At 30.5% G+C, this 25,706-nt stretch overlaps 1 protein-coding gene and 1 pseudogene across 1 annotated transcript; both read left to right on the top strand.

The window, feature by feature from the left end:
• Nucleotides 1-1,490: 1,490 nt before the first annotated feature.
• On the top strand, nucleotides 1,491-7,503 carry LOC114750734 (TMV resistance protein N-like; annotated as a pseudogene).
• A 16,009-nt stretch (nucleotides 7,504-23,512) lies between these two features.
• LOC114750731 (uncharacterized) lies at nucleotides 23,513-25,365 on the top strand. The gene is made up of 3 exons (XM_028939335.1): nucleotides 23,513-23,812; nucleotides 24,021-24,126; nucleotides 24,695-25,365. The coding sequence occupies exons 1-3, from the start codon at nucleotides 23,658-23,660 to the stop codon at nucleotides 24,944-24,946; spliced, it is 513 nt and encodes a 170-aa protein (XP_028795168.1). The 5' UTR covers nucleotides 23,513-23,657; the 3' UTR covers nucleotides 24,947-25,365.
• Nucleotides 25,366-25,706: the final 341 nt, after the last annotated feature.

The following is a 25,706-nucleotide window of genomic DNA, read 5'->3' as shown; positions in this document are numbered from 1 at the left end:
CAATACTTATTTTTTTACAAAAAAGGCCATCTTTTCCACCGAATTTGGTAGAAAAGATGAGGGGAGGGGGATTATTAAATGAAAGAAGAACGTTGTGGGAGGAGTAGTAAATAGAGTTGAAAAAAATGGAGTATAATAAATGAAAGAAGAATGGGGGGAAGAGTATTAAATGACGGAAGAAAAAATGGGAAGGAACAGATCAAAGTGGAAAAAATGGGGGAGGGGCGGTGGAACGAATTGAATATGGGGTTATTAAATACCTTCACCCCAGTTATTATTTTTCAAGCCAGAGGAAGAGAGAGCATAAGAGACAAAGAGAGAGCGAGAGAAGAGTTTGAAAGAGCGAGAGGCAGAGAGGAAAATCAAGAGAGAATGAAAGTACATGCTGTCTGAAGGATAAGGCAAGATTTGGGATCATTTAGGTATACAAATATATTTTTTTAATCAAATTTTCTTTATGACTATTTCATATATATTTAGATTTTTATATTATTAGTTTTATTATAATCTTTAGAGAAAATTTTACAATATGAGTATGGAGTAAATATAGAGTTTTGACTAATATATGACCGTAGAAATTTAAATATGCATTATTAATAAATTTTAACCGATTTATATTTGTTTAATGATTGTTTTGAGAATTTTAAATTAAGATTGTAGGAGTAAATATAGAATTTGACCAATATATGACCGTAAAACTTTAAGGATACATTATTAAGAAATTTTGACCTATTTATATTTGTTTAATGATTTTTTTGAGAATTTTAAATTAAGATTTTAGTTAAAAAATTTGTTATTCAATATATATAATGTTTTTACCGATTAAATTTAAGTTAAATAATTTATTTGAGTTATTTAATGTATTATTGAGGTTTTCATCAGATTGAATGTTAAATAGGTTCAAGATATATTTTTGAAATAATTTTTGAAAGATTGAAGAATTGTAAATTGAGAATTTTATTAAAAAAAAGTTATTTATACTTCAAAAGAGTTGTTTGGCTGAGAAAAAATTTTAAATGAGACTATAATAAATAATTGAGATTTTAATATGAAATATTTAGATTTTAAGTGATAAATATATATATATTTAATTAATTTATTAAATTTAAATAGTCTTATATGTAAATTATATTTTCAAAATAATATTATATCTATTATAAATAGCTAGATTTATGACAATTAATATATTTTTGTTTATAGGGTAGTCTTAGAATTTTAGAATAGTTTTGGAATAGTTGAGTTTTATATTAATAAATATTTATGTGTAATTTTGTAGATTCTTGAGAATTTTAGAATAATCTTTATGTGAATATTTGCAAGCTAAAGAGTAACAGGTAACTCTAAAAATTCTTTCATGTACATGTGAACTGTGTATGGTTATACTATGGAGTTACTAATTTTTATTATACCATATTGGAATATAATTCTTTCAGTTTCTTTTGTTTTTACTTTTGTACTTGGGTTCAGATTCCAATTTCCAAATCCTTGTGATGGCGCGTGATGCCAATGGAGTTGGCTGTTCTTCAAGCTCTTCTGGTTCAACTAAAAGATGGAAGTATCACGTGTTTTTGAGCTTTCGAGGGGAAGATACTCGGAAAAATTTTACTGATCATTTGTATGCTGCTTTAAAACGCAAAGGATTTAGAACTTTTCGGGATGAGGAAGAACTGGAAAGGGGAGAATCTATTAATCCAAGTTTAATACAAGCAATTGAAGAATCTCGTTCTGCAATTATTGTGCTCTCCCCAAATTATGCTTCTTCAACTTGGTGTTTGGATGAGCTTCAAAAGATCCTCCAGTTGAAGGAAGAGAGAAGTCTTCAAGTGTTTCCAATATTTTACGGTGTAGATGCTTCTGATGTTAGGAAACAAAAAGGAAGTTTTGCAGAGGCGTTCATGAAGCATGAAGAAAGATTTGCTGAGGACAAAATAAAGGTGCAAAAGTGGAGAGATGCTTTTGAAAAAGTTGCTAATTTATCTGGTTGGGACTCAAAAGATCGGTAATTTTCACTTCTCTCAATAATTATCATCTCTCTTCTTTTTTTTGGTTGAGAAATAAGGGCGTAGATGTTTAAATATACTCTAAAGTATTGTTTCATCAAGGTTTTATATTATGGCAACCCACAACTTCTCTTATTGCGGAGATTGTGGGATCTATTTGCTGAAGGATAGGGTGTGTATTGTGTCAGGCGAGTGAGTAGGTCCCTTCCCTACCCATTTAGTTTTAACTAACAAGTATCATAAATGTCATTTACTTAAAACTAGAAGGGATAATTAATATATAAGTCCTTATAGTTTCAACTGGTTTTTAATCATGTCCCTATAATTTTTTTTTATCAGATCCTTATACTTTCATATATTTTTAATCAAGTCCTTATAATTTTTTTTTCTTTTTATCAGGTCCTTATTGTTTTACTTTGTTTTTAATTAGGTCCTTGTAGTTTTTATTCTTTATTTTACAAATAATAACATTTTAAAAATAATAAATTATTGTAACAATCTTATGTTAATATTCTTTTAAATTTTTAGTTAAACAAATATTTATTTATTTTCAATTCAAATTTTTATAATTATAAAATTCAAATTATAATAATAAATTTATCTAAAATTAAAATATGATTATAAATAATTTATATTTAAGTATAATTATTATTCTGATTATTTATTAATTACTAAATGATTATATTAATTATTTTGTCCAATTATATAATTATTAATTTAAAAATGAAATTAATTTTAAAGAATAAAGTTAATAAATAATTTTTCAAAAACTACAAAGCACCTAATTAAAAAATAAGTGAAACTATAAGGACCTGATAAAAAGAAAAAAAATAGAAGGACCTAATTAAAAACACACGAAAGTAAAAGCATCTGATAAAAAGAAAAAATTTTATAATGACCTAATTAAAAATCAGATGAAACTATAAGGACCTGGAGATTAATTATCCCAAACTAAAATACTTTAATCCATTTTACCTTAATTACATTTTTTTATGTATTTTGAAAGCATACACTTAATTTTAAATGGTTAATTTTGTTAAGAGAATTTTAAAAAGATATTTTTAATTAAAATTTGTACTAGAATAATATTTATTTACTAATTTATCCTTCATCATACTAAATTCCTAATTTTGGATAAAATTATTTTGAAGAATTTAAATGTTTTATTTTTCTTTCTCTTAATTATCTCTTACAAATAAATATTTTTCTAATGTTTTGATCATATAGGGATAAAAGCTTAAGTAATTTAATTATTATAGATATTAAAAATTTTATTAAGAGTTTCAATAATTCCTTTAATAAATATACACTTCCCTAAATATTTTTATAAATTCACTCCAAAAAATGTCTTTATAAATGTTTATTACAAAAATAGCTTAAAAATTTTAAATTACAAATTTAAGTTATTAATATAACCTCTTAAACTCAAATTAATTATTAAATGTATCATGAATAAAATAAGCTTTTGAAATATGATCTTAGACATTTAAAAGAAATCTAAATAAATATATATATCAATACATGCAATGAAAAAAATAAAATATTTAAATAATTTTTATGCTAAATAAGGGTATTTCAGTCAAAACAAAGAGCAAGTCTTTTCGTAAAAAATACTCTCAACACTATTAATGCTGCGTGACGTGGTATTAAAAAGGTTTGCTTTCTCTCTCTTTCTTATCCTTGTCGGCGTGAGACTGGTGTGGTTGGCTCTTGAGGGATGAGAGAGAGAGAGCTGCAAGCTTTTACCAGGAAGAAAAGAAAGCAAGTCCATGCAGCCTTTTAAAATTTCAATGCCATGTCACCACAACATTAACCCTGTTGGGAGTATTTTTAACAAAAGGACTTGTTCATTTAATGTAATAAATTATAAGAATTCCATAAAAAGGAAAAAAAACTAGAATAACCTGATTTAAAATCAGATAAAACTATAAGGACTGGCAGATTATTTTTTCCTTAGTATTTCACCCATTTTATTTCATTATAGACTTGTATTTTTAAGTGGTGTTTGACAAGATAGAAAAATGCTTTTCAAAAACATTTTTTCACAAAACGAGACAGAATCTTCTACGTATTTATTTTATATAACGTAAAAACACTTTTAAAATTATAGTTTGGTTTTCATCCAAACACCCTTTTAGTTGTTGGTAAAATAGACTTGTATCACTAGGTTGTAGATGATCTAGGTTTTCCAATTGAATTCAGTTAATGATATAATTCTGAAATGGTAATTTTCTTGAATATATATTAGTAAAATTACATAGTAATAATTATTATGTAATTCAACAATTAAAAAATTAATATTAATAATTTATAATTTCTGTAAATTTTGAAATTTCATTGTTTATTAATAAATAATTAATAGTTGTTATTATTTTTTGATGGCTGAAGACGTTACCGTATAGCGTTAGATTAGAACTCTTGTGAAATCTTGCTTAAATAAAATTAAGAAAAACTATTCAAATAATAAAATGTATTGCCAAAAAAAAGAAAAGGAAACTCAACCTATAATGTATTAATTAAGTGACTTCAATATCTAGGGGCTATAGTAAAGTGCGTGGACACACGAACATAATCGTGCATATCTGCAAATAATTATCTCCTATCCCCACTAAGTGCAAACTAAGCTTCACGGAAAACTTAAAATTGCTACATTTGTGGTCATGTTTTTCTTTACATCTCACATTAAGTATTTTTTATTGTTTATGCAAGAACTTTAAAATTCAGTTGACTTAAAACCATCACGCTATTTTCATGTAAAAAAAATCATTTTATAATTTTATTTTCATATGAAGGTATGAAAGCGAATTCATTGAAAGCATTGCTGAAGAATTGGGGTCGAAGTTACTTGATAAATCCGCATATGGTCATGGCAAGTTAATTGGAATTGAACCAAAATTAGAAAAATTGAAGTCAATTGTAGCAAGGGAATCAGGAGCAGTTGGGTTTATAGGAATATGGGGCACAGGAGGCGTAGGCAAAACAACTCTTGCTAGAGCCTTTTATGAGCGGGAGCGAGAGCGCAAAAACTTTGAGATCCACTGCTTCCTTGATAATATTAGAGAGGCATGGGAAAAAGAAGGTTTGATTTCATTGCCAAGAAAACTTGTTTCTTCTCTAGATAAAAAGAGTATGGAAGTGGCTGATTTTTATGAAGGAATGGAGTTAATAAAAAGCAAGTTGACTGACAGAAAAATTCTACTTGTCCTTGATGATGTGAGTGATATTAGGCAACTTGAAAATTTGGCTCCCAAGCAAGGATGGTTCAGCGAAGGGAGCATAATAATAATAACAACTAGGGATAAGCATTTGTTATCATCACACGGTGTATCTGCTGTGTATGAATTCAAACTATTGAGTGAGAAAGAGTCCCTTGAACTGTTCCTTCAAAAAGCTTTTAAAGAAGAGCATCCTAATGAAGATTATTTGAAACTAGCTAGAACCGTCATTAAATATGCTGGAGGCCTTCCTTTAGTGCTCACAGTGTTAGGTTCATCTCTTTGCAAAAGACCTGTAGTGGAATGGAAGGATGAACTAGCTAAGCTCAAGAAAATTCCTCCAAAGGATATTTTGAAGATAATTCAAGTGAGTTTTGATGGACTGGATGATCAGCAGAAAACTATATTCTTGGATATTGCTTGCTTTTTCAATGGGATGGACAAAGATCATGTCATACAAATTTTAGAAACTTTGGATAAGGATCTTCGCCCAAAAACTGGGATAAATGTTCTCATTAAGAAATCACTAATAATTAGTTATGAGAGGCATTTGTGGGTGCATGAAATTCTCCAAGATATGTGTAAATATATTGTCTATCAAGAATCACCTTATGATGCAGGCAAGCGTTCCAGGATATTGTCTTTGGAGGATGCCAATCATGTACTAAAAGGAAATAAGGTGACATTATTCCAACATTCTTGTGTTTATGTGCTTTTAAATATCAATATATTCCATAACTTTTACATACATTTTGACCTTGGCTTGTTGTTTTATAGGGGACAGAAGCAATCCGAGGAATAGCGCTAACATTGGAAAAGTCATGTGATGCATTTTGGGATCCTGAAGCCTTATTAAAGATGAGTAATCTCAAGTTACTTATGATTTCAAGTCGCTCACATGTTTCACATTGCCAATTAAATCTTCCGCACGGGCTCAAGTTCCTTTCTAGCGACTTGAAAGTCATAGAATGGGTGAGGTATCCATTATTTTATTTTCCCAATCAGCCTCAACTCTATGAACTTGTAGTACTAAAAATGCAACATAGCAAATTAAAAAAACTTTGGAGAGGAACACAGGTAATTACAATCCTTTCATTTAAATTCTTTGACCATAATTTATTAAATTATATCAGTGTTTGGTTTTGAAGGCTTATTGTTTCCTATTTTTCTATTGTTAGTCTCTCCCAAGCTTGAAGTCCCTTGATTTATCTCATTCAGAATACCTCATCGAAACCCCAAATTTTGATAGAATTCCTCATCTTGAAAAATTGATTCTTGAAGGGTGTTCTAACTTAGTTGAAGTTCACCAGTCTCTTGGGCAACATAAGAGGCTTGTCACTGTTGACTTGAAAGATTGCGAAAAAGTTAAAACCCTTCCAGAAAAATTTGAGATCAATGGCTTGGAGACTTTTATTCTATCAGGTTGTTCAAAAGTTAGAAAACTTCCTTAGTTTGGAAAAGATATGACACGTCTATCTAAGCTTGATTTAGAGAAGACTGCTATAGCCAAACTACCTCAATCGTTGGGCAATTTGATTGGTCTCGTTGAATTAAATTTGACGAACTGCAAAAAGTTGATCTGTCTTCCATGTAGTGTTAGTAAGTTGAAAGCTCTGAAAGTTATCAAAATTTCTCAATGCTCAAAGTTTTCAAGGCTGCCAGAGAATTTGAATGAAAATGAAGCTTTGGAAGTGCTGGATTTGAGTGGGATTGCTATAAAAGGGTTATCATTTAGTAGCTACAATGGTGAAGCACAATCATCATCATCATGGAGTTGCTTCTCCCTTTTTCAAAGCCCTTCAAAGTCAACAAGTTTTATGCTGTTGCCGTCTTTGTCATCATTGACACATTTATGTTTACAAAACTGCAATCTCCATGACTCATCACTTCCCGATGATATCAGCATGTTATCATCATTGGAAATTTTAAATCTAAGTCAAAACAATTTCATTGACTTACCATCTGGCCTCATTTCCAATCTTTTGAAGCTTAAAACTATTAGTCTTTGGAGTTGCCCAAGGCTTCGGTCTTTGCCGCAACTTCCTTCAAATCTATCATGTATATGTGCTGATGGTTCTTCATCAATGAAACATTACGGATGTGCACATCAATTATGGGATTTCATTGAATCATTTCAACCTCAGGTTTATTTTATTTGTCTTTTAAGTGTTCTTTCACCTCAATCATTTTACTTCTTTAACATGGAAAATTGTTTCTTATAGGTTCGCAACCATTTAAATATGAAGTCAGCAATTGTAAGAGGGGATTCAGAAATTGTGAGTTTTTAGAATTACTTTTTTTTTTTATTTCTTTGACAATAAATATATAGTTTAGTTGACTTGTACATATATATTTCCATTTCTTACGTGTTAATCAACATACTTCTCATACAAACAATCTGTTTTTTTTTTGTCCCAGTTAATTTCCCTCTGTCCAACTTTTCGCGCATTAACAATTCAAGGTAGCAAAGTACCATCATGGTTTTATAATCAAAACTACTTTTGTGAGAAAGAATTCTGGTGGTGTCCAAATGTGTCGTTCATAATAAATATATCCCCTGATTATTGTGGTTCACGTGAATGGTGGGGCATAGCCATATGCTTAGTCATAGAAAAGGATCGCGCATTTGGAAAAGGGAAGGATGCAATTTGTTGGAGTTGCAGATTTCCTAATGATGAATTTCCAAACTCGTATCATGTGAGTCATGTTTATTTAAAAACGGCTGGGAGTCCTCAGCTTCATATAACATATATTCCTCATTCCTCTTTGCTTATAAACGGATCCCAAATGGTATTTTTCTCTAAGAATGCAATGGAAAATAAGTCACCAAGGATGAAAATAAGCAAGTGTGGGTGGCAAGCGGTGTGCAAAGAAGATGTCGAAGCATGGCGAAGAACAAGGGACGAAGGTTGTAGTATCATCAATAACCACGTGAAGATTGATCCAGCCATCAACAGTGGAGGTTATGGTCCCTGGCCGAGACATGATGATACCGTTGTAGAAGTGGATGGCGCCTGTTCTCATTTAGATGACAAAGCGGCTTGTGGTGGCGTTCTTAAAGATGGCAACAATTGTATGAAGGAGGCTTTTCTTCTGAAATTAAGTGGTGGAGATATCCTCACAGCAAAAGTATGGGGTTGCCTGATGGGTCTCAAAAGAGCTTGGGACGCTGGTATTGGATATGTTATCTTGAGAAGCGACTCCACTGAGGCTGTTCGATTGATCAAATTTGAAGTTCCTGAGACGCACAAGGATATTGCTGTGATCATGGAAATTAAAGGGATGTTAGAGCGGAAATGGTTTGTGGATATCCAAGTCTTTCATAGAGACGGCAATGTCATTGCTGGTTTACTTGCTAAAAGAGCACTTAAAGGAGCAATGGGTCTGCAAATCCTGGGCCCTAAGACAATGATGAAAATATTGCAGGCCACTGGTGTTACACTCGCAGAAGATGAGAAAGATGGAGGTTATACTCAATGCTCTAGACATCATGATCAGTTTGTTGTTGAAGAAGATGAGTCTATACTTCCAAGGTACGTAGATCAACCCTTCTTAAACTTTATGTTTTATATTAATGCATGCTTGATGGCTATTTGAATTTTCTTCGATATATTAATTTAATATAATCTTTCAATTCATGTAAATATTATATTTTTCTTGGTTATTTCATTTCCTTAGGCCATGACATTATTTGGCTTTAACAGTCCACCACATATCAAACTAGATCTTATGTATTTCCTTAATTTTTTTATTTCCTCTGATTTGTGGGAGAAGTCATAAGTTGAAGATAATTTTACCTCATTTGTATGTTTTAGCACATCATATAATTAATTATGAGTTATAATCAGTTTTTTCTCACAATTATAAGAGAATCTGGATGTGAAGAGTTACATGATTATATTTTTAGTATATAACCAGCTTCTTGTTCGAGAGAATGATAGGGTATTGCTAGGTGCTGAATATTAGAAAACATTTTGACGTAAATTAAAGAATTTAGTTAACATCAGTTATTAATATTTCTAAAAATTTTAAAAATGATCAAGTTCATTATTGGAGGAGGTTGTTTGGTAAAGAAATATCAAAACAAAAGATAATGAGGACAGGAGGAGGAAGTATTAATATCAAACGGTCCAATTGCCCCAGGTGATCCACCATATATGCATATTCATTGTTACTGTTTTGTTGTAATTGAACCAACTTCAAATATCATTTGGCACTATGTATTAAGTCATTGTTCTTGTTTTGTTGATAGTGAGTCAGATAGCTTCAACAATCCCAATAATGAGGTTGAGAGCAAAAAGGGGTTTCGTTGTTGGGAGTGGATGTCAAACTTTTGGCATTCTCTTGGGCATCTATTTCAGACTTAGTGCTAAGGTATATTTCATACTTTTTACATTGAGCTCCATCTATACTAATATAAAATGGAAAATCCCAAAAAAAAAATATTTTAAATTTCAAAATCTCCAATAAGAAATTATTATAAAAATGTGTTGTTAATTGCTATTATGGTATAGCAAACAAGACCGATTTTAAATTTTAAAATTTAATAGATATTTTTCTTAGGATTTTTCGATTATAAAACCGTTATGAAAAGTATAGTTCTTAAGTTGTTTTAAAAAGTTTGTCCTTTGCACTAGTGTCAGTCCTGGGTACAGTTTTGTTTCTTTCAGTAAGAATTTTTAGTTTACCTCCCTATACATGCGGTGAATCCTTTTTTTTTTAAATTTTCCTTTTAATTTTGTAATTTTCTTTCAAATAAAAATACATGGTCCAATCATCTTAATGATAGTGCCACACTTCTTGTTACTATCCCCTCCCCCCCAAAAAAATCATAAGATTCGATTGGAAAGCAGTAACAAATTTTATGTTCCTTGAATGTGAATGCTTAAAAATCCACAAAATCTAGGCGAGAAGACTTCCAAAACGTGATATGTAGGCAGTATTTCCTTAATAGTGATATACCCCTAAGAAGCTATAACTCTCAACTCTTATTATTTTGCACATGTTTCTAGTAGTTTTTTTTATTGTTATGCTTATTTAATCATAAATAACTTACATAACTAATTTCTTTCTTTGACTTCACAAGTTGATACCATAGATGACTAATTTCGACATGATTTTTACCCGGCTAAAAAAATTGATCTTTCTTTGACTTCAGTTATAGGTTGTGCATACAAGTTAGGCGAAGTCAGAATCATCTTTGAGGCATTCAAGAAGCAAGAGCTAGATACAAGAGCTTATCTAGTTTTATCTATTCTATCGTCCTTGCCTTGTAGTTTTCTTTAATTTAATGTTGCTGCTTCATACTCTGAGTTCATCATGCCTTGATACTAAGAAACTTGGTATGAATCTGAGCTTGTCTCTTCTTTTTTCTTCCCCGGTGATTCATGATATATAGGTATATGCTGATCTACTTATTTGCTTCACGACGTCTCATTGTTGTTTGGCTACCAACGAAACTGATTTCATATTCTTTTCGAATCTGCAAAAGGGTTTGTGAAATTAGATTTTGAGTTCCATTGTCTGAGTATTGGGTTTCTTATATATATAGGTCACGTTTACTGGTAGATAATGGTTATTGTATTAGATCCGCTTGTATGTTTAGTATGACGGGAAAAAAAAAATGTGAACATTAGAAATTGGAAAATAAATAAATAGATTGTACAAAAAATCCTTTTTTGAGAAACTTTACGTGTTATTCTCCACATAACAAATCTCATTCTCTAGTTATGAGCCCAATGCGTAATTACAATATAACAATCTTAATCAACAATAAAGAATATAAATCTCACATTTCACAACATAACATCAACTTTGCTCTATAACATGATACAAACATCAAATCAATACAAGTCAATATAATTTGAGTTAACATGCTTCCCACTTGATTGAGTTTCAGTATATGAAAAAGATATTTTAATCATAAATGCGTGATTCACAATTTAGTTAAACAGAGAATGTTAAGAAGATCTTACAATTCATATTATGTATACAAAATAAATTAACCTCAGTTACTTCAACTCCAAGCTTACTCGTGCAAGTTTGAGGAAAAAGCACAAGTTTCACACACTTCAAGGCACAAGGTAATCTACAAAATAATGTAGGTATCATTTAATATATAAAATTAAATAACTTATTACATAGAATTTATTATTAATATTTGTATATGTTAGTTAAAATTTTTACTTCCAATAAAAGTCTCAAACCTCTCATAACATATAATTAAGTATTTTATCACTATATTATAATTTCCAAACAAATTCAGAATGCTCCTCTTTTTTTTTTTGGTTCTCCAAATTACTTACTTACATGAAACTTTCTGAAATTCTCAAATATAAAATTTTTATTATGTTTTTAAAATCTTATTTATACTTTAAATCTCAAAAATAAGCCACCATAAGTTCAATAATACCTCAAATATATGTATATAAATAATTTATTCTAAGACCCCATGGTACAAGTATCATATTCCTCACAAATAATAACCCTTTTAACCAAAATAATTATTTTAAAATCTTAGAGATGTAAATAAACAAAAATAAACTGATAGAAATTATTTATTAATTTAACTCTACAATCCTATGGTCATCTCTTTTTAAAAGTCAATATTTACTCCAAATCCTAACCCCAAAAATTTATTCTAAATATCAAAATATTACTATCATCAAGTAGACCTAAATGAGTAGAATAACTTTTATGAACAAAAAAATTTGTGAAAAGAAAATAATTTTATTTACAAAAAAAATCTACAAAGCTTACCCTACGAGCAAAGAAATAAAGGATAAGTCATTGCCGCTGCGGAGAAAGAAAAAGATGGGGAGCAATGTACACACACACACACATATTAGGATAAACTATCCTAATGGGTCCAAGGCCTAAATTTGCAGATTTCTCTTTCTTTCTTTCTTTCCTTTTTTTTCGATTATTATATTACATTATATTATATTATACTATTTTATTCATTTTTTCAAATCATTATTATTTTATTGTTACTTTACTAATTTACATTTAAATAAATTTTTTATCCAATTAATAGTATGATAAATTTCATTTATCAGAAAATAATTTCTCCTTTAATATTACTTAAATCTTAAAATAAAATTTAGGATGTTACATATGCTATAGTGCTCGTAAGAGAATTTATTCTGGGGATTGGAAGTAACCATGCTAGTTGGGAAAAGCAAGGATTTATTTAGGTCTTTCGGCCACTGAACAAGTTACTATGTGAAACTATTCTCAAAAATTTAAAATGTTTTTGAAAATTTCATTCTTTATACAAACCCCGTGTTTGGGAAAAAGTTTTCAAAATAATTAATGAAAGAATTCTGTTTTTTCCAGAATCAAACCTAGGTTAGTGGTTTAACATTAATTAAATAACCTCTAGGTGTATCTAAAGTAGGTTTTACAACTTTCAAATTAGTTTTTTTTTAAAAGTACTCTATCAGTCCCTTAGGCTTATTATAAGGATCAAATAATGGAATTGCATGACTTAAGAAAACTATTAAAATTAGTTAAAAATAATAAATAGTTTATATTTCAAATATATCCTTATTTATAAGTGGTGAGAGTGGAAAAACGATGAGAATGTATGGGAAAAAATAATGAGAGAGCATGTTAATGAAGGGTAAAATGATAAACATGATTTAATATTCAAACAAATCTAAAAAGTATTTTATAAAAAGGAATAGATGTAGCATAATGCCCTCGCGCACTCTAAATATTTCAAATTACTTCAAAGCCCAAATAGTCTGTTGGCATTTTCTCATCCTGTGTTCTCTAAATGGCTTTTTTGATCCGTATGATTATTGGGCCTTTTCATGATGGTAAACCACAATGCGCTTTAAGATTCAATATGGCGCATGGCGCTGCATGTGTTGTTAAAATTTTGACAATTTGACCAACGAGAGTTGGTTCAAGTGGTAAACAGCTTGGTACCACTTAAACGAGATTTTGAGTTTGAGCCTTAGCGTATGCAGAAATTCCTGTTGGGAGACTCACCTACCATAGTTAGGTGCACGACGCTGGTCGGATCCAGATATAGTCGGAACAAAACTCCGATGAACTGGGCGGGCAACCAAAAAATTTTTTTTGACAATTTGAGTTATTTATTTATTTAAAATTTTATTAATATATTTATAAAATATTAACTCTTGCCCGGGCAAATTTTAATTCAGTGGTTGAAATGAGAAGTTAGAGGAAGTAGAATTTCTCTATGTGTAATACCTATTCGAATTATTGTGTTAGTTTTAATTATAGTTGATGGAATATAAATAAGGGTAGTTTGGAAAAAAAATAGATAAATATGAAGACAAATAAATTGAGATATTATATTTAGGATTAAATTAAATATCAAACTAGTTTTTATATAAAAAAGCCAGAGATAGTATAAGTTTTAAATAACTGATTTGTGTATAAAGAAAACAAACAGCCAGACCTGGTTAAAACCAATAAATAAGTGAAAAAAATACTTTTTTCAAATATGTCCTTATTTATTAAAAAAAAAGTAAATGAGAGAGAAAATAAACGAGAAAAAGTGTGGTGAAAAAATAATTAAAGGTAAAATTTTTAAAAAAATTGTATTAAATATTGAGACATGTCCAACTTAAAACTTGTAAAATGGATTATATTTCTCTTCGAATTTAAAACTTATAAATAGAATTGAAAGAAGTGACAATAAACAAGACGTCTCAGATTCTACATGGTAATTAGACTGTCCAGTTTGGTTTGGTTTTTAAAAAAATGCTGGTTAACTAATCTCTCCAAACAACGGAGCTAAGCAACTATTTCGCTCATACATCATTTTTTTTATTGCCAATTATCTTTTACGTATTATGGGATAATCAGACTGGCAATTACAAATTGTTAATTATTGTTATTATTATTATAATTAAGTGGATTCCATGTATGTAAAGATTGATAAATCCGACTCACAATGTAAGTAATCTTATATTAGTTTTTTTTTAAATTTAAGAAATCACACTTAGTGGATGTTGACAAAGATAAAAGCATGCGACAATTTTTTACTAGGGATGCATCAATCAAGTCAATAAGTATTTCTTTCGATCACTTTTAAATTTCAATATAATTTTGAAGATAGGCACCGCACGTACCTCTTAATGGAAATGACTTGGAATCAAAAAAGGAAAGACACCCATTTTAATTTGTCTAATCAAGGGATTTAATTAAATATAATCATCATCATTCTTAATTAATGATGACTTATGCATGCACACAGAGGAGGCAGGCAGGATAACGACGGGCAGACGGCAAATTTCAACCATAAAATTATATTTTTGAATTACAATTAATTATTACCTACGGTCCTAAATATAAAAGACTGATAAAGAGCAATATGTATGCAGTTTAGCCAAATAAAATATGTGTAGTTGTATAAGATTTTACTTAATTATAAAGGCTATTTAATTTATACTTCTTCATTTCATATGCATAATTACGGGTGAAATTAGGGAAAAGTCCCTTAGTGAAAGTTTTATTAGCGGAGAAAATGTAAATAAGAGTATTGGTACTGTATAAAATCTGCAGGGTACCAGTTTTATCAGGTTATTTTTCGCAATAAAATTCTTAACGAGGACTTTTCCTCGAACTTCCGATAATTAATGGAACAACTAGCTGAATTCAATCCCACCCAAACCGCTACTAAAAAAGACAAGACATGAATCGCACAAGATGAGAGTGACAAATGTGGGAGACAAATGATGAATCGGAGATATGGGGTTGAAGTCCAAAATTTGAATTTGTCCAAAGGGAGAAAACTCACGGGTTTTTTTTATCTTTTCATTTTCTTCACGTGATGTGGGAAGGAATATTGGTTGGTGCCATTCGCTCCATTTCACAGAAAACAAATTAACAGTTTGACCAGGCAAGCAACCCTTATACTCCTCCGGTCCTTAATATAAGACCCAATTACTGAGTTAGTTTTGGTTCTAAATATAAGACTCATTTCTCATATTTATCAGTTTTCTCTAAATTACCCCTATAGATACTCCATCAACCATAATCAAGTAGAAGAGGGAGATGAGGTATTAAGATAGATGATAATGGTGTTTTAGGAAAAATATGTCACATTTCTTATAATTAACTAACTTACCTAACTTCCTTAATCTAATCAAATTAGTTAAATGAGTCTTATATTAAAGACTGGAAGAGTATATATTTTCGTAGTTTTAAGATGTTAGCTTCAACCAACAAGCTGTTGGTTCAAGAAAGTAAGTTGTCTTGCCCCCGACTCCGAATCTCTCCTTTCCTCTTCTCATCTTCTTTCTTTCTCTTTCTTTCTTGACCATTTGATTAATATCTTAACGGTTCAGATTTAAATCTTTTTAAAACTATTATTAAAATATTAAATTATAAAAATAAATAAATTATAAATTATAAACTATATTAAAATTTAATTCTAATAGTTTGAAATGCACTAAATGTTTTTTAAATTTTTTTATAAGTAGTTTATAAAAAGTTAAAATCTAAACCATTAAAATATGTTAATCTAACAATTAGAAAAAAGACGAAGAGAAAAGAGAATAGGAAGAAAAGAGAAGAGGTTCCGAAAGTCTTACTGTTTATAAAAAAAATAACACAAGTTCAAATTCCGAGAAGAGAATTTATTGAGAGGACAAATCCTTAATGGTCTGAAATAGATTAATCTCAAGTTCAAAATAATTGTAGGATACTCCGACTTATATATATATACACACACACAATTAGCTTCATAAAATCATGCAATTATACAAACTTTGAGTTGCCTTAGGTTCAAGTTGATGGAAAGGCTCTCATCACTTAAACACACGGATGTAATTTGACTTCGTGCCTTTGTGTTTGTAATGATGTGAGATGTCTACATTTTGTCATAAATATTCAAGGAAAATTAATTCATGTTGTTAGTGATATTTCGAGACTAATAGTACCTTAAGAAAAAACAGAGAAATTTAGAAGAAAAAAAATTTTACATTGAAAATTTTATAAATTTTTATGCATAGAATTGTTATACACAAAATTGATACTTTTTATGTAAATTTTGTACGCATGAAATATCAGTATTTTAATTTAGGTTATTCTCACTAATAAAATCTTAATGAGAGATTTTTTTCAATTTCTACAGAAAAATTTGTGAATGCCTATTAAACAATTTGAATTATAGTGAGACCTAATAGCATGTGAATAAAATAATTTTATGTTTTTTCTCATATTTTGTTTAAACTTTGGAAAAACCACCTTCATTCATCCAACATGCCCAAATTCCCACCCACCATCATATCGTGCGGGGATAAAGCTCATGAAGTGTACCACAATTTTCATGCACTAAATGGAATTGTTAATTTACAGAGGCAAATGAAAAATTAACATGTTGATATAAAAATTTTGAAACCAAAAATATTCACCGGAAACATTTTTGAAGAAATAAATAAGTATTTCATACGTATTAGGGAGTGCAATTAAAATTAGTAATTATGTTGGAGATTTAATTTTATTTCAAAAACACTCTTATTGATTGTGTGACGGCATGGTTGTACGTCTATTTAATAATTCTAATTTAATTATGTTAATTTAATGAGGATAAAAAAAATTAATATTTGTAAGGGACAATAGGTAATTATTTTTTTGCAGGCCAAAAAAATTTGTAATTATTTTTTTATATATTTGGGGCTAAAACATATTCGCTTGTTTCTTATAAAGAAGGTTAAAACTTTAGAGAATCAAAGAGAATACTTGATAGAATAATACTAACTGGTCCTAATTATAATATAGCAATTCACCTTATTCTTAAATTTATAATTTTTCTCCAAAATATTTTCATACCTATTTGGATTAGCGGTGAACAACTGTGATTTTAGATAATCATAAATTTTATAAATGACATTGGCTATAAGTAATATTGGTTAATTGTGATTTCTGTTAGGATATGTTTATTTTATAAGTGATTTTAAGAATTATGATTATGTTTGATTTTCATTTAATTACAAAAAAGACATAAATTTAATAAATATTATTAAATTAATCACTTGGGGAGAGATTTTCAGAAGAGTGTAAGAGGGTAAATTGAAAAAAATTCAGTTGATAAAAATTGATCAAGATTTTTCAAATACATAAACTACTCTTTTGTACTTATCCTAGAAGTGTGGTGGAAAAATAAAATCACAATTTCTCAGATTTTATAAAAATTACCCAAACAGGATAAACATGCTTCATAATCATAATCACTTATTTAGATTTAAACGGGTTTATTTAAGTTCTCACACTTAACTAAAGAGGCACGATCATCAATTGCACATAGTAAGGGGTTTACTTCCTCAGGTAGTTCTCTAACATGCATAATTAAAAAAATAGCTTATAAAAATCAACACATATATTTATTATTAATAATCAACTTAATTAATTTTTTAATATTTATAAACTAATCATCTAACAGTGGTAATTAATTTTTTTTATAAAACATCTTTTTAGTTAACTTACATAAACTTTTTTAATTTGTCAAAAACTAAGATGAAATTTTTAGTATATTAAAATTACATAGCCAAATCTATATATTATAAATATAAGGTTAAAAAATATATTTGGTCTTTTATTTTTACATAAAGTTTTATTTTGATTCCTCAATTTTAAAAAACATATTTTTACTCTTTTAATCCAAAAACCGTTAACAGAAATGATAATATTGAGATTCTGAATGTTGATAAAATATTCTCAAATACTAACATATTAAATTTAATTTTTAAAACAACTATAATTTTTATAAAAACTAATTATTTAAGAATAATAATTTTAGAATTAAAGGACAAAAAATATGCTTTTTTAAGTTACAGGATCAAAATAAAGCCTTAGTATAAAAATAAAGAACCAACTATATATTTTAGTTTAAATATAAAATAAATTCTAAATTAATATTTGCTATAAATTATAACAAACTTCGTATTGCACAAAAGCATCACGTTCAAGATGGGGCCCACTGTCCAGCAGCAATTATTGAATGAAAGACGAAATTTAAGGATCACACAAATCAAAGACGAAACTGAAGAGTCCAGAAACATCATGAATGGTTTGGCAACTACTTGCTCCCGAATCCCAGTCCCTATCCTGAATCCCCAGGGTCCAAAATTTATGCCCCAGAATATCAACAAATTATAATTATTATTTTTTGCCATCAACAAATTATAATTATTAAATGTTCTAAAAATCCAATTCCGCTTTGAATTCAATTCCAAAATGCTGAGGTTCATGATCTCATTCCCAGCCAAATTAAAAACAGAAAACGACGGGAAAACAAAACTTTACAAACCAGGTAAAAATATTCTTTACTCATCTAATTTTATAAAATATTTTAGTTTGATTGCTTAATTTAATAAAATACTATTCTTGTCTTTAATTTAATGTAAGAGTTAGTTTGTGTGATTTACATGAAGATGATTATGATATTTTAGAAAAATATATTTTATTTTTTTAAATTAACTAACTTATCTAATTTTTTTAATATAATTAAATTAATTAAATGAGTCTTATATTAAATATCAGTGTTATCATTAAATTAAACTAAAATATATACTACCTCAGGTCCTATCTATAAGTTTTAATTTGGGGGAGGAATGTGGTCCAATATATAAGTTTCAATTTGGACTTATCTTAACATTTAATGTATTTTTTCTAATTATTTACTACACATTCTTTCTCATCATATTTCCCCTACATTCTTTTTTATTCTTCTTCTCATTTATTATAAGGGCGTGTTTAGAAATAAATATATATTTCTAATCTATTTATTGCTTTTAACTAATTTTTTTGACAAAAAATTCTACTAATTTTTTATTATATTCAAATTAGTTATTTGAAACTTATAATAAAAACTGAAAGGAGTGTATATTACCTCCATTTCTTAATATAAAGGTTAGTTTTAAATTTAATTTAGTTCTAAATATAATATCTCAATTCACTTTTTTATCATATTTATTTATTTTTTTTAAAATAGTCCTTAAATTAAATATTTTATCAATTGGTTATTTTAACTGATACACATAATTAATAAGAGTATTTTAAAGAAGACAACACATATTTATTACAAATAATTAATTTAAATAATTTTTTAATCTATTTAAATTAGTTAATTAACTTGAATTAGTTTATATATACCCATACTATATCAGTGAAGATTATTGAAAAATATAAATATTTAGAAATGTGAAAATTCTTGGTCACCCGACAATGATTTGGGCAATGCTTGACACAAAATCCTCGAACTCTGGATCTATCACAATGTCAATAAAGTCATTGAATGTTTAAACTCACCTGATTTGGTCAAGTATGCAATTTTTATCCTCGATAGCTACAATTAAAATCTTGATGAAGCTACCCATCAAGCTCAAATGTATCTAACATTTGAACAGCAAAAATAGAATGCTGCCAGAGGCATAGGGCCTGTTTGGGTATCCCCAAACCGTGGTTTCAGAAGCACTTTTCCGCAAACGAGATAATCTCCTCCACATATTACTTCGTAATCCGCAAAAGCACTTTTGAAACCATGGTTTGGATTCTATCCAAACACACCCATAAACTCATGAAAATGTGTGTTTACGTACAAAATCATGATTTCCTTGTCTCACATTTCCTTTTCCTCCTTTAGATAGGAGCTAAATAATTTATCTATAAAAATTTAAAAAAATTTGGCCAAGTTAATTATTTATAAAAATGTGTTAGTTCACCTAAAATGTTTCATTTAATCATTTACATTATAAGTTGTCCTCATAGTTTGGAATCCATGTGTAATTAATATATTAATTTGAACTAAATTATAATGTTAGGAGATAAGGTAAATTGAGATGATATGTTCATTACTAAAACAACTTTTTTTTTTATCCAAATTGAGGTGTTATGTCATACATTTAGGACAGTAAATTCTTTTTATAAGCAGCATTTTACAAAAATTTATAAAAAAAATTTAAAAAGACTTTTTGATTTTGATAATATCTATGAGAAGATGTAGAAATAAAATATACATGATGAGTGAGCTACCTCTAGTTCTTATACAAGAGCTAGACAAAATATTTATTTTGATATTAAATATAAGATTTTAATTCATTTTGTTTCTCAAATTTATAATTCCTTTGTGAAGGTATCTATATTGATTGCACATAGTAGATAGTTTTTATCAAGAAATAGTTACACAATGCATATAATTAGGAAAAATATTTTAGTGAAACTAAAACACATTTATTATAAATAATTAGTTAAACTAATATTTCAATATCAACAAATTAATTATTTACTCTCTCTTATCCTTATTATAAGAGACTACTAATTCACACATACCAATAACAATAATTAAAAACCATTAAATTTGTCATAAAATTATATTACCTTCATTAACTGTACTAAATTCCAACATCATACTACCACTCTAGTTTTTAATATAAATCACTTATAACACACTTTCACATACCAAGTAATGTATTAAATTGACCCCAAAAAAAATTCAGTTTTACCCTCATATAAAAGCTCTTCCTTGCATTTACAATCATCCCCATATCTCTCACTTCTTTCTCTCTTTCTAATAAGAATTAAATAAAAGTAAAACTAGAAAACAAGCATCAAATACTCCTTTCAATTATATATATAAGCTTTAAATTTAGAGAGAGTTGTAGTTTATTTTATAAGCTTCAATTTGAGTCTATGTTAACATTTAATGTATTTTTTTTTTTATGTTGTCCATAATTATTTCTCTCTTATCATATTTTTCTACATATTCTCTTTCATTATTTTTCTTATTTATTATAAGGATATATCTGAAAATAAAAATATATTTCTAATTTATTTATTATTTTTAATTAATTTAACTACTTATTTATTATTTCTAAATTAGTTATTTAAAGTTTATAATAAACTACTTCACTTACGTTTAATACGGGGTGATTTTCATCCTCTCACCACGTACAGATATATAGAAAAAATATTTAATATTTATTGGAACTATAAAGAATTTTAACTCCGCCTATGTTGTATAGCCGGTCCCAAGACCGGATAAAGGAGGAGGGTTGTGTTAGGCCCTCGACAGCCAACGTAAAAACCCGTCGAATCTCATGAACATGGATCAACGAAGTAATTATGCTAATGCTAGGTCGTTGCCCAGATGTGACGCGCTGTATGGCTCGAGTACAGTGATAAATGAGCTAGAGCGTGCATCGTCGCCTGGATGTAGTGTTAAATGAGCAAGGGCTACCGCACTCTCTTGGACGGAGGCGGCTAAAGAGAGATCTGGATCAAGTTAAGTGTATAAAGGATGAAGATGGTAAAGTGTTAGTTACTGATGGTGATATTAAGGACAGATGGGAGGCTTACTTTTACAAGTTGTTTAATGAGGGAAGCAATTATGCAACTCAGGACTTGCAGGACTTGCTAATTAATGAAGATGATCGGAATTTGGCTTTCTACCGCAGGATACGTATCGGAGAGGTTAAGGCGGCTCTCAAGAAAATGGACAATGGAAAAGCCGTTGGGCCTGATGGTATCCCTATTGAAGTTTGGAAATGTTTGGGCGATGAGGGGGAGGTATGGCTAACCAAGCTTTTTAATGAAATTCTACGCTCTAAAAATATGCCGAATGAGTGGAGGAAAAGCATTTTAGTTCCTATTTACAAGAATAAAGGAGACATTCAAAACTGTGCAAGCTACAGGGGGATAAAACTTATGAGTCATACAATGAAGTTGTGGGAAAAAGTGATGGAATATAGATTGAGGTTGGAGACTTCTATTTCGGAAAACCAATTTGGATTTATGCCAGGGAGATCCACATCAGAAGCAATCTATTTACTAAGGGGGTTAATGGAGAGATATAGAAGTAAAAGAAGAGATTTAGATATGGTTTTTATTGACCTGGAAAAGGCTTATGATCGTGTGCCAAGAGAAGTATTGTGAAGGCTTTGGAAAAGAAAGGTGTACGGGTTGCGTATATCAAAGTCATACAAGATATGTATGAGGCGGTAACTACCAGTGTAAGGACGCCTGGGGGGGAGACAAAGGACTTTCCTATCAAGATTGGCCTACATCAGGGATCCTCTCTGAGTCCGTACTTGTTCAACATTGTTCTGGATGTTCTAACTAAACCTGTTCAAGAAAGAATCCCTAAGTCCATGCTCTTCGCGGATGATATAGTTCTTATGGCGGAATCGAAATAAGAGATTAACACTAGTTTGGAGTTATGGAGAAGGACTTTGGAATCGAAAGGTTTCCGTTTGAGCAGGAACAAAACAGAATATATGCATTGTGATTTTGGAGGGAGGCAAGGTAATAGGGATTTGGAGGTGAGGATGGGAGAGCAAATTATTCCTCAAGTATCAAAGTTTAAATACCTAGGATCCATTATACAGGAGGATGGAGAAATTGATGGAGACATTTCTCATAGAATACAAGTTGGCTGGTTAAAGTGGAGGAAAGCTACCGGAGTTATTTGCGATAAGAAGGTACCTGAGAAACTTAAAGGAAAATTTTATCGGACTGCTATAAGACCAGCTATGATGTATGGTAGTGAATGTTGGGCAATAAAGGGAAAACAAGAGCACAAAGTCGGAGTAGCAGAAATGAGGATGTTGAGATGGATGTGTGGTCATACAAGAAAAGATAGGATTCGAAATGAAAAGATCAGGACAAGAGTCGGTGTGGCACCTATCCAAGAGAAAATGGTTAAAAATCGCTTAAGATGGTTTGGACATATGCAGAGAAGGCCTTTGGAGGCCCCGGTGAGGAGGGTGGATCAAACAAGATGGAGTCCCATAAAAGAGGCAGGGGAAGACCGAGAAGAACGCTGAATGAGGTCATTGAACGAGACCTCCTAATCAACAACATATCTAAGGATTGGGTTGTTGACAGAGCACGATGGCATCGTGTGATTCATGTAGCCGACCCCACCTAGTGGGATAAGGCTTGTTGTTGTTTGTTTGGAACTATAAAGAATTTTATAAAAATGACAAAAAACTATTTTTAGAATAACTCCAATAATAAGCATGCGCGTGGAGATAGGTAGGAAGAGTGCAGGTAACCTTGTGTGCAATGTGAGGGAAGATAAGGATCGACAGAGCAATTAATTATTTAATTTTTTAGATTATTAAAGCAAATTCGATTGGAACATTGAGCTTACGTGTCAAGGTTTCAATGGGGGGCAGTTACTGCCACCTGGTCAATACGTGTCAGACAACTCGCTATCTGAGTAACCGCGACGAATCGCATGCTTGACACGTGTCACAACAAGGCTCCTTCATGGCCTTTATATTCACGTCTCTCCCTTCACTTCCCGTTCGTGGACTTCCGTGACTCTCTCTTTCCCTGTTCCTATTATTTGCCTTCCTCCTATTTACTTCTTATTCCTCAATTCCCTCTTCTCCGATCCTCCTCGTTAATCACTATCTGCGTTCTGCTTCTCGAAGGTTCATCGATTTTTCTCGAGAAAATGAAGGAAACTGCAGGAAACCCTCTCCACCTCAAGTCTGTCAACCACATCTCCCTCATCTGCAAATCCGTCGAAGAATCCATGGATTTTTATCAGAACGTTCTTGGATTCTTCCCCATCAGGAGGCCCGGCTCTTTCGATTTCGATGGCGCCTGGTAGTTTTTCCTTTTCCCATCGTCCATGATACCATACATGACAATACAAGATCCAATATTCAGGGATAATTAATAGCCTCAGAAACGTTTCAAGACAACGAAACCTAGGGATTTTCTGCGACTTCTTTTATTTTCTCTTCCTCATGACAAACACTTTGGGGTTTTTCTTAATCTGTTTTCATTTTTCTGTGGGATAATTGGTGTACAGGTTGTTTGGCTATGGAATTGGGATTCATTTACTCCAAGCAGAGGACCCAGAGAATCTGCCCAAAAAGACGGTAATTAATCCAAAGGATAATCACATATCGTTTCAGGTATGATTTTGGTCCAATATTGGGGATCTTTTGATTATTCCCCTGTTGGAAGAAGTGAGATTACAAACACAAGCATGTTAGTCCCATCCCGCGTCCTCATGATTTTGTTTGTTCAAAACAATTATCGTAACATATGACTCGAGTACGTCATCATTAAATCAATAAATACAGTTTCTCTCCCCCCAACCCAAAAGAATTATATTTAAATAGAATGTTTAGTTATTGAAAATTCTTAAGAGCTGAGCTGTATCTGAGGAGGAAAGCAAATTAAAGACGTAAGAAAATGTCGTACGCTAAGAGAAAAATATGCAGATAGACAATGGGACCAGGATTAGAAAGAACTGTCGGTAATGGTTAATCAATCCCAGCTCCGTATAATAGCTTAAATTTTTGGGAATCGTTAACCTGTCTCTGTCATGGTTGTAGCTAGAAAAGAAGACAAACATGAACTCGTCACCCAAGTATATCGTTTAGCCTTTCCTTGTACGCATTAGTGTCTATGTTGTGTTTGACGAAATGACAAACCGAATATTAACTAAGGACTTCGGTTTTTCTTGAGATCATGCAGTGCGAGAGCATGGGAGCTGTGGAGAAGAAGCTGAAGGAGATGGAGATCCCCTGCGTGAGGTCCATGGTAGAAGAAGGTGGGATCCAAGTAGATCAGCTGTTCTTCCACGACCCAGATGGATTCATGATCGAGATATGCAATTGCGACAGCCTCCCTGTGATTCCCATAGCTGGTGAGATGGTAAGATCTTGCTCTCACGTGAACATGTTGCAGCAGCCGCAGCAGAAGATACAGATGGTCCGACACTTGTGAGGCCAGAAGAATTTCTCAGATACATTGTTTGCACAGTCACAAAATGCTAAAAAAAGCCAATAATGACGGCCAATTCTTGCATGCTTTAGGGACCCTACTCGAATTGATTTTTTTTCAATGTATTACGTGACTTTGCAATTAATGTATCCAAGAATTTTTCGTACTAAGCTATGTTTTGGTGGAAGATAGGCAGTGGGGCTGGAAATATGCATATATAAAGAGAGAGAGCTTGTCGTTTTGTGTGTTGTCTATGTATCTAGGAGTCATTTCCTTCCTTTTGTTGGCTTTAGTAGTTTACTTTTCTAAGTTGAATAAACAATTCTCCAATTGTTCCTAATGGGAAATTGGTCCTTTCGGCTTCTAAGTGGAGTCTTGTCTGACGTTGATGTTGCTGTTTAGGTTTTGTTTTCCAAGTTGAACACCAAGCTTTTGAAAGATCGTTTGATTGAAAGGGACCTACAAATATGGACAAAGACAACCAGAAACTGTATTATATAACTTAAACTGTTAAAATAATGTGTGCTCGTAATTACTTGCGTCCCCAAGTTCTTGCAAACACTTGTCGTTGGAAGTGAGTGGATTACTAAAGTAATACTTGAGGTGTTAAATATGATCCATAAAACAAGGTTTTATTTTCAGAGTGTTTTTACACTCTATGAAGTAAATATGCAAGTACTAAAACCAAATATGCACTCAGTCTGATTTAGCTAAATTATTGGATCAGATTCAAAGAGCCAACTCAGCCAAGATATTAGGTAAA

Source organism: Neltuma alba, unplaced genomic scaffold (genome assembly GCF_004799145.2).
Source record: "Neltuma alba isolate B1F8T4 unplaced genomic scaffold, ASM479914v2 tig00006625_pilon, whole genome shotgun sequence".
In the NCBI taxonomy this organism is placed as follows: Eukaryota; Viridiplantae; Streptophyta; class Magnoliopsida; order Fabales; family Fabaceae; genus Neltuma; species Neltuma alba.
Note: the sequence above shows the minus strand (reverse complement) of the source record. Positions and strands in the feature narration are given on the sequence as shown.

Coding starts and splice junctions, on each gene's coding strand:
- LOC114750731 (XM_028939335.1), top strand. CDS start 23,658: ATGAAGGAAACTGCAGGAAACCCTCTCCACCTCAAGTCTGTCAACCAC. Junction 23,813..24,020: donor TTCGATTTCGATGGCGCCTG/GTAGTTTTTCCT, acceptor ATTGGTGTACAG/GTTGTTTGGCTATGGAATTG. Junction 24,127..24,694: donor ATAATCACATATCGTTTCAG/GTATGATTTTGG, acceptor GAGATCATGCAG/TGCGAGAGCATGGGAGCTGT.